Genomic DNA, 15132 nt, shown 5'->3' on the forward strand with positions numbered 1-15132 from the left:
GAAATCGAATGCTTCTGAGGCAGACAGAGAAGGCAATTAAAAAGTCGTTCTTCCTTTCCACTACTTCAAATAGTTCGCTTAAATATGGCCATGGGGGCTCAATTTCAATATCTGGCGCTTCTTCCATTATTGTGTGTTGGGTTTATAGCCAAATCAAACGTGACAGCGAAATTCTAAGGCTAAACAGAGATACGAGAACAGAAGCAAAGTTGGGAGTTGTGTTCTGAATGGTATACTTGCGGTGCACGTGCAATCATTTGGAATTTACTGTCTATCGGTCACGCATGCGACATACAGAGAGACAAACACAGACACACACACACACACACACACACACAACCCCACACACACACACACACACACACACATACACACACACAGTCAAGCGTGCAGGGGCAACGCGCAGACAGACACACACGCACAAACGCACACACACACACACACACACACAAACACACACAAACAAACACCCTCGCGCGCAGGGGCCAAGCGCAGACAGAGACACATCTGCGTACTTACCTGAGTTTAGTGATCACCTTGAAAGAATGATCATGTAGTCTGAAGTTAGCATTAGGCTGCAGGGAAATCTCTTAAAGAGGGAGCTAGTCTGTTCAGACAGTCTTCCTGTCTGAACCTTTACATTTTCTGATGTGTAGGCTTGAGTACACACACACGCAGACAAACTAAGTTGATGGAAGTAGTATGGAATGAAATCAGACCGGGTTGAGCAGTACAGCTACAATATTAGATGTAGATGTGGTCAGCATTTGCCTTTCAGCTATTTGTTTGTTCTATCATCAATGTTTATGATTTGTTTCCAAGCTGGAATAGAGTTCACTACCTCAATCTGCAAAAATGTCCCTGATAAATGGCCTGTTTATAATCAAACCACTGTTACACAACAAGGCTCGTACGACTCTGGGAACTGGCAGACAACGTTTCTCCTAACATGACATGCCGTGTAAATACTGGGATTCTCTCTGTCCCAGTGCGTGACCCCCAGGGCCGGATCCGTCTGTACTGCAAAGGAGCGGACACCCTGCTGATGGAGAGGCTCCACGCCGGCAGTCAGGACCTGATGAACGTCACCTCAGACCATCTCAACGTGAGTTCAGGTTCATCACGCCCACAGTGCTGAGGTGACGTAGTCTACTGCCGCCTAGTGGTTGTACAGAGACGCAGCACAACGGATTTACACGACCTGTATCGTGTAAATCCATTCAAATTGCAGTGTTTACATCGTTCTGTGTATTGCTTTAGCCACTGTATGATCGAAGTCAAAGGTTTGTTATGTATTTTTATCACAGATGTACAAATAAACCTGACCTGACAAACACATACACCCTCTACCCAGTTTAAACCAATTAGGTGTGTGTGTGTGTGTGTGTGTGTGTGTGTGTGTGTGTGTGTGTGTGTGTGTGTGTGTGTGTGTGTGTGTGTGTGTGTGCCTGTGTGCCTGTGTGCCTGTGTGATTGTGTGATTGTGTATGTCTGTATACTTGTTGTGTGGGATAATCATTGTCTGCTTATGCGTGGAGAAAAACACGTGTGCATGTGTGTCTGCATGTATATTTATGTTTGCTTACGTCTGTGTATATGTGAGTGTGTGTGTCTTTATGTGTGTGTGTGTGTGTGTGTGTGTGTGTGTGTGTGTCTGTGTGACTCCCCCAGGAGTTTGCGGGGGACGGACTGCGGACCCTGGCGCTAGCGTCCAGGGAGCTGACAGAGGAGCAGTGGGAGGACTGGGCGGAGAGCCACCGCGCCGCCGACACTGCCGCCGACCTCAGGGAGGAGCGCCTGGCCGCGGCCTACGAGCAGATAGAGCAGCACATGACGGTCCGTTCCCCGCTGTCTGTGTGTAATCGATATGCTGTGTGTGCTTGAACAATGGAAACAGACTCGTTTGAAAATAGGGTTGTATGGTCTCCTTTATGTATACATCACATGATGTGATTGTGTGAGATATCATTATTAGATATTCAAATGGGATGCATGTGCAAAATCGATATATGCAATATGTATGTTTTAAAAAAACTGCTTACAATACCAATAATAATGCACTGTGTCGTATTAGTGTGTCATGATAGTGTGTCATGGCAAACCATTTTTAGAATGTTCTGTAATGGCTCCCAGCTCCTGGGAGCCACAGCTATAGAAGACAAGCTGCAGGAGGGGGTTCCTGAGACCATCGCTATCCTCTCTCTGGCCAACATCAAGATCTGGGTCCTCACTGGAGACAAGCAGGGTGAGAGTGCCTGACACTCACACATCTTTATCAGCGGTGGTGGTTTGGCATTCCTTTACAACAACATGTCCTGCTCTGTGCGTTTTAGTTTATAGACAGTTGAGAAATAATAATTATTTTTCCTAAATGATTTTCACAGAACTACTGTCTCACCTATAAAGAGAGAAATCTCTTTGTCTGTTTATGTATGTGTGTATGTATGTATGGCATATGTATGTATGTATGCATGCATGCAGGCATGTATGTATTGATGCATGCATGTATGCATGTATGTATGTAAGTCTGTATTTGTGTGCATGCATGTATGTATGTCCATACAATCTCTACACATGTTCATCTGGTCTCCTTCACTTAGCCTGTGTATTGCTGGGGACCCAAGATAGTTCAGGGTTTACTTATTTGGGCACACGTTCAACATTAATAAACTTTACAAAGCAAACAACCAGCAGCGCTCTGTGCAGCTATAGGGGCGCGGCTTTGGGGGCGGGGCTTCAGGGCTCTGCGGACAGTATCTTCAAGTACTACCCAAGCCACATTCCATTGTCTGCAGTTCACTTGGTCCCTGTACTTGGATGCTGGATAGTCTACCGTTATATAGATCGAACTATATCAGAGGTGTCTCTGTGTGTCTGTATGTCCTCAGTTTTCTCGACAATCGTTCATTCGAACAACGTCACATTTGTTGTATTGCTCGGACCCCAGGAAGTGCGGTGTCGATTGGGAAGTTGTTTGGATGAGCGGTTCCCAAGAAAGTTTAGCTTTCTTTGATGGCATCTACCCAATAGATCACAGTATTTAAGATTGAGTTGCCACGTCCTCTCCGAAGCGGAGAAAGATCTATTCATCGTGTTCAACCTCTCCTGCCTGTACACTCGAGACTATTACCTCTGAGAGGAAGAACCCGCAAGCAAAGATCAATTCCCTGGTTTAACCTCACAAGCTCAGTTTAAAGAGCTTGTTGGAAGGCAGAGTCAAAAAGACGGACACCATGTATCCCCTGACCTTCTAAGTACCTTTTGATAAGATGTCAAACATTGGTAAAAGAGCTAACTATCGACACAACTATAATTGCACATGTATCTTCTTTAAACCCTAATCTCATGTTCAAGCTCACATCCAACATCTTCATCTCCAATATGGATTTCCGCCATCAATCTAACAAGACAGCAACATTCAGACGTTTCCAGCCTGTTTCCCTGGTCCAGTTTGGTCAAATTCTTACAGCCATGAAGATGAAGTCGACAAACTGAGACTGGACATACCACCATCCACAGCCTAGAAGCTGAGTAGCCTTGAGTAGTCGTCTCCTTAGCCTCTGGCACCGTCCCACCCTGATTGAAGCTCACCAGAGTTCAGCTGCTTAGCTAGAGGCCTGGATTCGATCAAACTACTTTAGGGGGATTTCAAAACTGTTTTTTATTACAAATGTTTTAGAGAAGGCCTTTTATTTATTCAATGAACACCATGGAAGATTTTCCATCTGGTGCCCCTAACACCACTGTGCCAAAACAGACATTTAAAGGTACCAAGATGTTGAAGCTAGAGACTGGAGGTCAACCTCTTGATGGGCCGCGCCTAGACTGGTCTGTACCGAGGCTTAGTCAGCTCTTCAACTGCACAACAGATATCGGCTGAACGACAACCAAATGGGAATGTTGCTCATTGTACCCAAGCCGTCTGCCAGTCCTACGGACGTGGACCTGAACCATCTTTGAGCTACACCAGATCCCACACGCTAATTCTAGGTGTCATAAGTCAGTAGTGAAATCTTTCGACTCAGGACCATTTCCAATATCAGACCCTATTACCTCGCTCCCTTTAGCCCTTTAGCGCACCACCAGACCCCTTAGTTTCTCAGAACAAGGCCTACTAGCCATCCCAAGGTCCCGCCTAAATATTGCAGGGACAGAGCTTTCTCCTTTTTTGCCACAATCTGCCGGCTGATCAGATCAGCCGACTCAGCTGGTGTTTTTAAAAAGAGACAACAATAGGAAATTTGTAAAAATTAAATTATTTATACATTTGCTATTGTATCAAAACGCATTCGTTTTTTGGGGTACTTAAATACACATGTAGGTGTAATTCTATTAAGATTTGTTATCCTTTATGTACAGATTTATTTTGACATTGTAATTTCTTGTCACCTATTGCTTGCAGTACCTCCATAGTCCATTTGCCCTTCGGTATTGTGTGCTGTTTGACCTGGGAGCTGAGCTCTCTCCTCTCGCCCTGTCAATTTCTCAGAGACTGCGGTGAACATCGGCTACTCCTGCAAGATGCTGACGGACGACATGGGGGAGGTGTTCATCGTCAACGGCCACACGGTGCAGAGTGTGAGACAGGAACTGAGGTCCGTCTATCTGACTCTTTATTTTATCGTCCATGCATGTCTGACTCTCTGGATCACTGCTGTTGTCAGCTGTTAGTGCACTGTTCTGTGTCTTTTATTATCCAATCATGTTCCTTGCACTGTCCATGCTTATTCTCTCTCTCTCTCTCTCTCTCTCTCTCTCTCTCTCTCTCTCTCTCTCTCTCTCTCTCTCTCTCTCTCTCTCTCTCTCTCTCTCTCTCTCTCTCTCTCTCTCTCTCTCTCTCTCTCTCTCTCTCTCTTTATAAATATATAGATATGTGTGGTTTATTTATTTTTTTGTACACGTCCCATCTCAGTGATCTTCATGTTTGCTCAGCTGTCTGCCTTGGTTGTTGTTAACACAGTCCTCTCACAGCTGTCCCTCACAGCACCACTGCTCTCTCTGTCCCTCTCTCTCTCACACACACACACACACACACACACACACACACTCTCTCTCTCTCTCTCTCTCTCTCTCTCTCTCTCTCTCTCTCTCTCTCTCTCTCTCTCTCTCTCTCTCTCTCTCTCTCTCTCTCTATTAAAGTCAAAGTGTTTATGTATCCATCTCTCGTATCGCACACAACACTCTCACACTCTCTCTCCTCCTCATCGCCCCCTCACTTTTCTCTCTCTCTCCCCCTCTCTCCTGCTCTCCCCCCCCCCTCTCTCTCTCTCTCTCTCTCTCTCTCTCTCTCTCTCTCTCTCTCTCTGTCTTTGTCAACAGGAGGGCCAGGGAACGCATGGTTGAGCTTTCCCAAGGAGGAGGAGGAGCAGAAAGTGGAGCAGGAGGAGGAGTAGAAGAAGGAGCAGGAGGAGCAGAAGGAGAAGCAGAAGGTGGAGAAGGAGGAGGAGGAGCAGGAGGCAGAGCAGGAGGAGGAGTAGAAGAAGGAGCAGGAGGAGCAGAAGGAGAAGCAGAAGATGGAGCAGGAGGAGCAGGAGGCAGAGCAGAAGGAGCAGGAGGAGAAGAAGGAGCAGGAGGTGGAGGAGCAGAAGGTGGAGCAGGCGGAGCAGGAGAAAGAGGAGCAGGAGAAGGAGGAGGGGGAGCAGGAGAAGGAGGAAGGCAGGACAGTCGTATAGAGGGGTGGAGGGAGGGCTGTCTGATAAGGAATGGATATGGGGCCAATGAAGCCACAGCAGAATATGAAGGAGGTGGGAAACAGCAGAGTGATCCTCCTCCTCCTCCTCATGCTCCTGCTCCTCTTTCTCCTCCTCCTGCACCACCTCCTCCACCTTCCTCCTTCTCCATGGACAACATATCGGGAGAGTTTGCTCTTGTCATCAGCGGCCACAGCCTGGTAAAACGATGAAACTAAAGAATTAAGAATTCTGATTTTAATCTCACAGGCTAAACAAGGGAAATTCCTTACAGACTACCTGTATGGAACGAAGTTCAGTGAGAATCCCCTTGATACAGGATGGGAACCACACGCTGACCGAAGAATAGGGACACATGATTTTTTTTGTGTTCTGAGTTTTGAATCATAATTCTGAGATTTAATTCATAATTCTGAGATGAAATTATCTAAATCTCAGAATTCTGACTTTATTCTCAGAATTCTGACTCTATTCGCAGAATCAGAAACTCAGAACACACAAGAACACAAGAAAATATCCCATGTGTCCCTAATCCTCTTCCGTATATTTGAGACTCAGAGAGTCGCTAACTAACGCAACTACGCAACTAGCTAATAGGAAGAAGCACAGAGAACAGTTGATGAAGAGTGCTCGGCCCTTATCACTGGCCAATATATTGGCCAATGATATCCAGCGGTATACTCTATAAATCCTCTCCGTAGAGTGAGAGAGACTCTTCTGAATCGCTGTGAACAAAAGGTCTGCTCCACAACACTGTCCTAGATCTCTCTCTCGCACACTTTGAACAGGAGTGACTGTGATCTACTTCCTGTCTCTGCAGGCCCACGCTCTGGAGGCAGACATGGAGGCGGAGCTGCTGATGACGGCGTGCGCCTGCAAGGCGGTGATCTGCTGCAGGGTGACGCCCATGCAGAAGGCCCTGGTGGTGGAGCTCATCAAGAAGTCAAGAAGCACAAGAAGGCCGTCACTCTGGCCATCGGGGATGGGGCCAACGACGTCAGCATGATCAAGAGTAAGAGAGAGGGGGTAGAGCACATACCGTTAAGGCTCAGTCCTGATCGCAGCGACCCAGGTTTGATTTCCGCCACCTGTGGTCCTTTGCTCTCCCCTCTCTCCAACATCTTCCGGTCTATTTCACTCTATCATAAAATGCAAAAATAAAGGTTTAAAATTAAGAGTTGTCGAAGGAGGAGGGAGGGAGGGAGAAAAAGCTAGAAATATTATTTTTCTATGAATGTCTATTTCTTTAAAGCTTTTTGGGATATTCCATGTGAAGGTTCCAAGATAGTTTCGCTATTTGCATTTTTACAGTAATTAACCCAAAGGCCAAATAGTTTTAAAATAAATAAAATTGCTAAAAATACATCCATGAAAAAAACTAAACATTAATTATAAGACACAAAACAAATGTAGAGATCAGAAAAATTATCAAAAATGTTAAACAAAAATTCGAAAAAAACAAATGCAAAGGGTTCAAAAAAATAAACAATATGGGAATCATAAATAAATGTAGAAAGATGAAAAAAGACAAAAAAAAAGGAACCACAGTTATTACCATCAGCGATTGCCCAAGTGTGGTGAGTAAAGGGAGCCACACAGATAAAGCAGAAGGACATGTTGTTTTGCTGGGGACCGCAGGCCAGGAGGGAGGTGGTGAAACCTATTGCACCAGTGTGTCCTCATCAGGTGGCTACAGGCGGTTCAGAGCGGTAGTGGTCCTGTGTGTGTGTGTGTGTGTGTGTGTGTGTGTGTGTGCTGTTTGCCCAAGTGGCCCTCCATTGTGTAAGTCAGTGCATCTTATGGCCCTGCGTGTTTGGTTGTCTCACGTGGCCCAGGATCGCATGCTATCACTTTTCTAATAACTTAATTATGTACTTTTTAAAAATGAGATGTTCGACAACTACTTCAATTCAGTTCAGTTTATTTGTAGCCCTTAATCACCGGTGCAGTCTCAAAGGTCTTAACAGGCCATATATTTATGACACCCCCCTGACCCTAGCCCCCCACAGGGAAAGAACAAACTCCCTTAATTAGCAAGGAAGAAATCTTGCGCAGGAACACAGTGTGAGGGATCCCTCCTTCCAGGGATGATCAGGAGTGCAATGGGGGCCATAATTGACATAAATACATACTTGCATAAAGGCAAAACATTAAAATCTGTGATGGGGTGCCTGGCCGGTTAACCATAAGGAGAGTCCAGGCATCCAGTCGCAGTCCCCGCAGCACGCTAGAACAGACAGAATAATGAATAAGAAGGGAAAAGTGCATACTGGAAATATAGAATGCTGCTAATTTAGTAGCAGCACAGATCAGACAGATATGATCAGACGGACATCCTGCATCATCCATTCTATTTCTGACTCAACCACAGTAAAAAGTTTCCTTTTCATTCAAACATTGACCAAGCAATCACATGTAGAGCATTATACATATAAAAACGGATTTTTGGTACCTTTATACGTTTTAAGTTTATACCTGCTTCTTTGTCTCCTTGACTTTCTTCTAACCGTGTGTGTGACAACGGGCCCCTATGGAGCCACCTTTACAACGGACCCCTATGGAGCCACCTTTACAATGGGCCCCTATGGAGCCTCCTTTACAATGGGCCCCTATGGAGACTCCTTTACAACAGCCCCTATGGAGTCTCTCCCCGTTTCTCGCTCACATTCTCATTGAATGTACTCATCATTGTTAATATCGCAAATACACCTTCCTCTCTCTCCTCCTCATCGCCCCCTCACTTTTCTCTCGCTCTCCCCCTCTTTCCTGCTCTCTCCCCCCCCCCCCCTCTCTCTCTCTCTCTCTCTCTCTCTCTCTCTCTCTCTCTCTCTCTCTCTCTCTCTCTCTCTCTCCCCCCCCCCCCTCTCTCTCTCTCTCTCTCTCTCTCTCTCTCTCTCTCTCTCTCTCTCTCTCTCTCTCTCTCCAGGTGCTCACATCGGTGTGGGTATCTCTGGCCAGGAGGGTATCCAGGCGGTGCTGGCCAGTGACTACTCCTTTGCCCAGTTCCGCTTCCTGCAGCGCCTCCTGCTGGTGCACGGCCGCTGGTCCTACCTGCGCATGTGCCGCTTCCTCTGCTACTTCTTCTACAAGAACTTTGCCTTCACCATGGTGCACTTCTGGTTCGGCTTCTTCTGCGGCTTCTCCGCCCAGGTCCGGTCTGAGACGGGGTCCGGTGGGGGTGGGGTGGGTTCAACAATGTGATGAATTTGAGTGGGCAGGATATTTTAGTGGATAAGGTTAGGCCTAGCTGACAGGTACTAGGTTCAATCCCCAATTCCTGCAGTCTCCCTGTAGGCATCCTTGGCCCCAGATGCTTAATGAGCTGCACGCTAATTCCCTGTAAGTCACTCCACAACATTGACTGAAGAGCTACGTAGGAATTGAGCTGACGTGTTCTTTGTATGTGTTCGTCTGTCTGCGTGTGTGTCCCACATCTAGACAGTATATGATCAGTACTTCATCACGCTCTACAACATTCTCTACACATCTCTACCTGTGCTCGCCATGGGGATATTTGACCAGGTACGTCAAGGCAGGTACCCATAGCGCAGCTGTTTCTCAACGTCATGCATGCACTGTGTTCACTTTGTGACCCGGGCTCCATGCAGGACGTCCCGGACCGGAGGAGCCTGGAGTACCCCAAGCTGTACGAGCCGGGCCAGCTCAACCTGCTGTTCAACAAGCGGGAGTTCTTCATCTGCATCTCCCAGGGCATCTACACCTCGCTGGTGCTCTTCTTCGTGCCCTACGCCGTGCTGTCCCACGCCAGCCAGGACACGGCCGAGCCCCTGGCCGACTACCAGACCTTCGCCGTCACCACGGCAACAGCCCTGGTCATTGTGGTCAGCGTCCAGGTGAGTTGGGGTTCGTGTAGAGAGGGTTCTGGTTGTCCCAGCAGAGGGTTCTGGGTGCAAGCCCCCTGGTGTCCCGGTACGCTGCCCTGCCTGGAGGCGCCCTTGATCAAAAGGCCTTCATGAATGACACGTATATGAAGGTCAAAGAGGAAGTATTGAGAGTAGAATAGAATAGGGATGGCTAGTGACTACGTCATCATATCCAAAAACGTCACTTCCGTGTCCACTCGCTAACATTCTCTAAGTAAAATGGTGCAGTGCTGTGTCCCGTGTTGCAATAACCGCAACGACGTCAACAAAACAATCTCTTTTTACCGATTTCCCCTCGATGAAAAAGAGAAGAAGAGATGGCTGAAGTTGATACGGTAAGTTGGATCTCAAATGATGAACAATAATAACAGGCTAGTGGTTAATAACGTTATGAGTTAGGTACTACTAGCGAGTGCTAGCTTTGTTTGTTTTGTCAGCACTTCAAAATGCTTTCAAGGTTATCGTTATCGTTCTTGAACTGCTTCCAGTAATGTTGCATATGCTAAGGAAGACGGGCAGTGTCTGTGCTGCATAGGAAATCATTAGACTTTGAAGTGAGACTGACTTTGACTCTAGTAGACCTAGCTAAACAACACATTTGATAATAGAAGTTGGTTCTGCAAGTTGGAGGGAGCCTGAGATGTAATGTGGGTAACACACTTTATAATAAGGTGCCATAATAAACAGCAAACTAGTCATCACCTAACCCTTTGATAATTTTTGTTAATTTTTACTAAAATATCTATTTGGCACAAGTTAATCGTTTTTTTTCACTCACCAAAGATTGTCGCTGGTTAGGGCAGTGTGTTATGGTAAGGGCCTCGTTTTAGGGTTAGGGTTGTGTGTTAGGGTTATGCAAACAACTAATATTTAATTAATGATGAAAAAACGATTGACTTGTGCAAAATAGATATTTTAGTAGTCCCTGCGAGCGTGGAGGATGAAGGAACAGCTGGACCAGGCCCAAACCACCTTGACATTGCTCCACAGACCCCTGGTACTTCAAGTGTTGTGCTTGAAATTGAGAATGATATGCTCAGAAAAGAAAATGACCAACTGAAACGAGAATTGGAGAAACAAAAACAAACATTTACATTCAGTCAAATCTCCTCACACCCTGACAAAGTTAATTACTACACTGGCTTGACAGATGCTGCCACTGTCTTCTTTTTGGAAGCCCTTCTCTCCAAATTTGATCTCCAGTACCACTTTAATTGGAATGTCCAAATTATGCCCCTTATCGATCAGCTACTCCTGACTTTGATGAAGCTCAGACTGAATTGTGGCATCCTAGACCTTGCAACAAGATTTAATTGCTGCCGTGCCACAGTCACCAACATCTTCACCACAATCAGCAGTACACTGTATGACATTTTGTATGTTGGCATGATGGAAAACAACATCCCCTCGAGATTCAAGAACCAAACATCCCTGCCAGATTGCTTCTAACCATTTCCCGACTGTCGGATTGTGCTTGACTGCACTGAAGTGGCCGTCTCCAATACAGAAAGACTGGACACCCAGAGTAATCTGTACAGTCATTACAAAGGACGCACCACACTTAAAGCTCTGATCGGTGTGGCTCCCAATGGAGTTATAACCTTCGCCAGTGACCTATACGGTGGAAGTACCTCGGACAAGGCGATAACAGCTGACTGCGGAGTACTCCAACAGCTAGAACCAGATGACATGGTGATGGCAGATAAGGGATTCACTATTCGTGACATTTTGCCTGAGGGAGTGTCACTGAACATCCCAACGTTCCTTGTCAATGGACAGTTCACAGTGGAGGAAGTAAACCACAACAGACTCGTTGCCTGTGCAAGGATTCATGTAGAGCGTTCCATACAACGTCTGAAAACATTTGGCATTTTGACCTACATCCCGTACCAGCATAAGAAGCATGCCAACAAGATCCTAAAAGTATGTGTTAGTCTTGTGAATTTATAGAAGCCCATTCTTCAAGAAATTGCATGAATAAATGTCATTGTTTTACTCGTGTCTATCTCATGTCTGTCACATCAAAATCATTCAGTTTAAGCCACCATCAGTTGGGAACTACTTGGACATACACTTTGACAGGCTAGGTGCAAAACAAGCTGAACTAGCAGACAAATTTGAGTCTTCACACAGAGTTGCTCCCACTCCCAGTCAGTTTATTGTTAACACGAACAATGTAACAAAATAATAATATAGTGAATGAATAGTGAACATGAATGAGGCCTTACCCTTAAAAGGTCCCATGACACGGCACCAGGTGTTGTGTGATTAGCTTACAAGCCGTTTTGGAAATCTGCCCCATATGACATCACATGTGGGCGTGTCCACCTAGATGTATGCTGGATAGATCAGTCTACCAGCCAACACAGTAGACTGCAGCAAACGTTGCTCATCTATCCGCCATACATCTAGGTGGACACGCCCACCTGTGATGTCATAAGGGGCAGATTTCCAAAACGGCTTGTAACGGCTAATCACACCACACCTGATGGCATGTCATGGGACCTTTTAAAGAGACTAGGTGTATCAGTGTAAATGGCATCTGACTATGTGTAGTGTGTTATGTACTGTGTGATGAGAATGTACAACAAAACAAAAGGATAAATACCTTGGTGGCCCGGCAAGCTGCAGAAGAATGAAATCCTGCACTAGAACAGGTCATGAATGCAGAAGTATGCGAGGAAGGAAACAATCCTTATAAATTTTTTCCAGAATGTTAATGTTGCTAGCCCATGCTGGGTCTTTAGGGATAAGCAGGATAACAAGGTCAAGAGGAGTCCACACCACAAGATGACAATTGTTGGCTCCTGTCAGGTGCAGATTGCCCTGAATCTGATGCCAGTGGTTGTGTGTTTGCTTGAGCTTCAGTAAGCCAGTGACTTCATCCAGTTCTAGAAAATAGTCCTTCCTCTCCGCTGCCTGCAGGTTGGTCTTGGTTCTGGCTGAATAGGGACATTTCACCTCAATGATGAAGTCATCAGCCACCGTCACATCTGGAGAGCCACCGAGCAGGCCGCTGTCAGAAAAGAACACTCCCCTCTCCTGGATGGTCACACCAGTGCGCTCCATGTATTCCTGCTTTGCCTTTGGCTCATGGAGGATTCCCCAATCACAAGCCTGGGGGCAGGGAAGGAAAAAATATGTAATCGTGAAGACTATCCCTGCATTCCGTATCGCATTCTACACGACCCAAAAGTGGTGGCTTTGCATCCTACAAAATTTGACTGGACGTAGTATGCATTCCTATACTCTAGGCATAACATTGACATAGTGTTATTATTAATATTAATTTATATATTCATGTATTTTCAAATGCATACAATTATATGTATAATATGGAAGTATGCTTCAATTCAAAACACTTAGTGCCCACCACATACATGAGATCCTTGTTTGAGGTTGTATTGGCCAAGCAGGGTTTTGAATAAGGAAGGAGGGTAAGAGTTCCGCTTCAATGCTGCCAACACCAAACCGAAGTTGCCGGCTGTTATTCTTTTGTTGCGATATGCCATCCTGTTAAAAGAAAACCATAACAGTTAACCTCATGCCACTTGCAACACAGGTGCATTTTGACCATGTAGCACACAGGGATGTTTCCAGCACTAATGGAGAGAAAGCTAGTCAATACCGTACACCTGAAATCAATAGAGACTATATTTGTATGTATCACCATAAGGCATTCTTAGTTTGCCCAACTGTGGCTCTCTCAATGGCTTCTTTCTCTTGCTGGCTGACAGCAAGTGATGAAAGCACATACAGAGCTTTGTCCTCTGCATTGCCATAGCCTGAGCTGGTCACTACCCCATCAAAGGTCTTGATAGGGACGGTCTAAGTAAAACAGACAAATATCATGAAATTAGACAGAAAATGTTGGTCAATGATGTTCAGTAAGTCATGGACCACATATGCTGTTTGGCAACACAGTACAAACAAAATACATTCAAAGTGTGAACTGTTTGATGTCTGATTTGCAATGGTTTATATCTATGGGTATGTAAACTTGAATTTATCAACAGAAAAAAAAAAAAAAAGTTTAAATGGAGTTTGGTGGGATAACTCACAAAATTAGCTAATTTGTAACAGATTTAATGTAGTGTACTTTTCATGTTTCTCATATAGCAGGACGTGACAAATCGAAAATACAAAGGACAGAAGTCAAACCTGAGGTGTTTCTGGTGCCAGAATCCAACCAAGACCTGTAAAACGGCCCAGCTGTGCCAAGGAGTTCAGTGTCCATTCTCTGTCCTCCTGGGCGACAGGTCGTTTAATTCCAGCTGAAATAATAGATTATAGTGTTCTCACTTGAAACCATCTCCTATCTCACATACCTGCTGTCAGTAGCATCACCATTCATTTATAACACTAAAGCCAGACAGGGCGTAGCTTTTAGTATTCAAAGAAAACCTGACCTTGAGATGTGGAAGGTGCAATCACAGACACCCTCTTCGCTGTGACCTCATCTGTTTTGGGTGCTGGGGCCCTCTTCCACACACACTCGACATCCGTGCGGGTTAGGTTCTTTTCAGCCCAAATCAGCAGGGCTGCTACATGATGACACTTGGCCCTCCCGATAGCACAAGAGCAGGTACTTGCCTTCACCTCCTGTCCCTCAACGTGTACCTGAGTGAAAACAACTCAACTAGCTAACCCTCATCAAACCCTAAGACAGCTAAAGGACTCAGCAACGCACACACTGTGTTTACATTAGATAGCTATCGCTAGCTTCCAATGCTATGTTTTAAAGTTGTATGTTATGCTATTACGCTGAAAACAACTAATCTAGATAACCCTCACCAAACCCCAACACGGCTAAAAGACAGCCCTGTGTTGACATTAGCTATCAACACCCTACTTTCTCACCTCAACATCGTAGCTTTTTTTTTTTCATTGACGCCTGGACTTTCCCTGTCAGACTTCCACCTGACATTAATACTGATACTACCCTATTCAAATTGTAAGAATTAAGACCCTTTTGTACAGACTTTGGGATGTCTGGAGTGTAAAGTACGCTGTCACTGTGTAAAACGTGACCGGTTCCTGTGCTGCTGTAGCCATCGTTGTTAGCGAATGGACACGGTTTAGCGATTGGACACGGAAGTGGACGTCTGACGTCACACTAGCCATCCCTATAAGGGATTGGGATTTTTAAATTTGTGGTTTCTGTTGTGAGTGGATGTCAGTTATACTTAACTCAATTTCCCCCCTTTCTCTGCAACTGTGTTTTTGTGTGTGTGTGTGTGTGTGTGTGTGTGTGTGTGTGTGTGTGTGTGTGTGTGTGTGTGTGTGTGTGTGTGTGTGTGTGTGTGTGTGTGTGTGTGTGTGTGTGTGTGTGTGTGTGTGTTTGTTTGTGTGCAGATTGCTCTGGACACAGGCTATTGGACGATCATCAACCATGTGTTTGTCTGGGGCTCGCTGGGCTTATTCTTCAGCATCATGTTGGCCATGCACAGCCAGACCCTGTTCAGCTCCTCCCCCAACCAGTTCCATTTCGTCGGTCAGTCCCCGCCTCTCTCTTTCTCCTTTCCTATTCGGTGAGACATTCAGGACACGCTTGAAAGC

General features: G+C 45.6%; 1 protein-coding gene and 1 long non-coding RNA gene across 2 annotated transcripts in view; one reads left to right on the plus strand and one right to left on the minus strand.

Annotated features, from left to right (window-relative positions):
• The window catches only part of atp8b2 (ATPase phospholipid transporting 8B2), a 42581-nt gene that overhangs the window by 24291 nt on the left and 3158 nt on the right, over positions 1-15132 (plus strand). The window contains 11 exon segments of the mRNA XM_060053745.1: positions 990-1105; positions 1671-1835; positions 2133-2244; positions 4489-4594; positions 5319-5889; positions 6510-6623; positions 6626-6701; positions 8616-8839; positions 9128-9211; positions 9298-9543; positions 14929-15067. Of these exon segments, the coding sequence (XP_059909728.1) occupies positions 990-1105; positions 1671-1835; positions 2133-2244; positions 4489-4594; positions 5319-5889; positions 6510-6623; positions 6626-6701; positions 8616-8839; positions 9128-9211; positions 9298-9543; positions 14929-15067 (1953 nt within the window).
• LOC132459317 (uncharacterized) lies at positions 10676-14929 on the minus strand. The gene is made up of 3 exons (XR_009526200.1): positions 13735-14929; positions 12954-13386; positions 10676-12690 (listed from the first exon to the last, which is right to left on the minus strand). It is a non-coding gene; the product is annotated as an uncharacterized LOC132459317 (long non-coding RNA).

Source organism: Gadus macrocephalus, chromosome 6 (assembly GCF_031168955.1).
Source record: "Gadus macrocephalus chromosome 6, ASM3116895v1".
NCBI classification, from domain to species: Eukaryota; Metazoa; Chordata; class Actinopteri; order Gadiformes; family Gadidae; genus Gadus; species Gadus macrocephalus.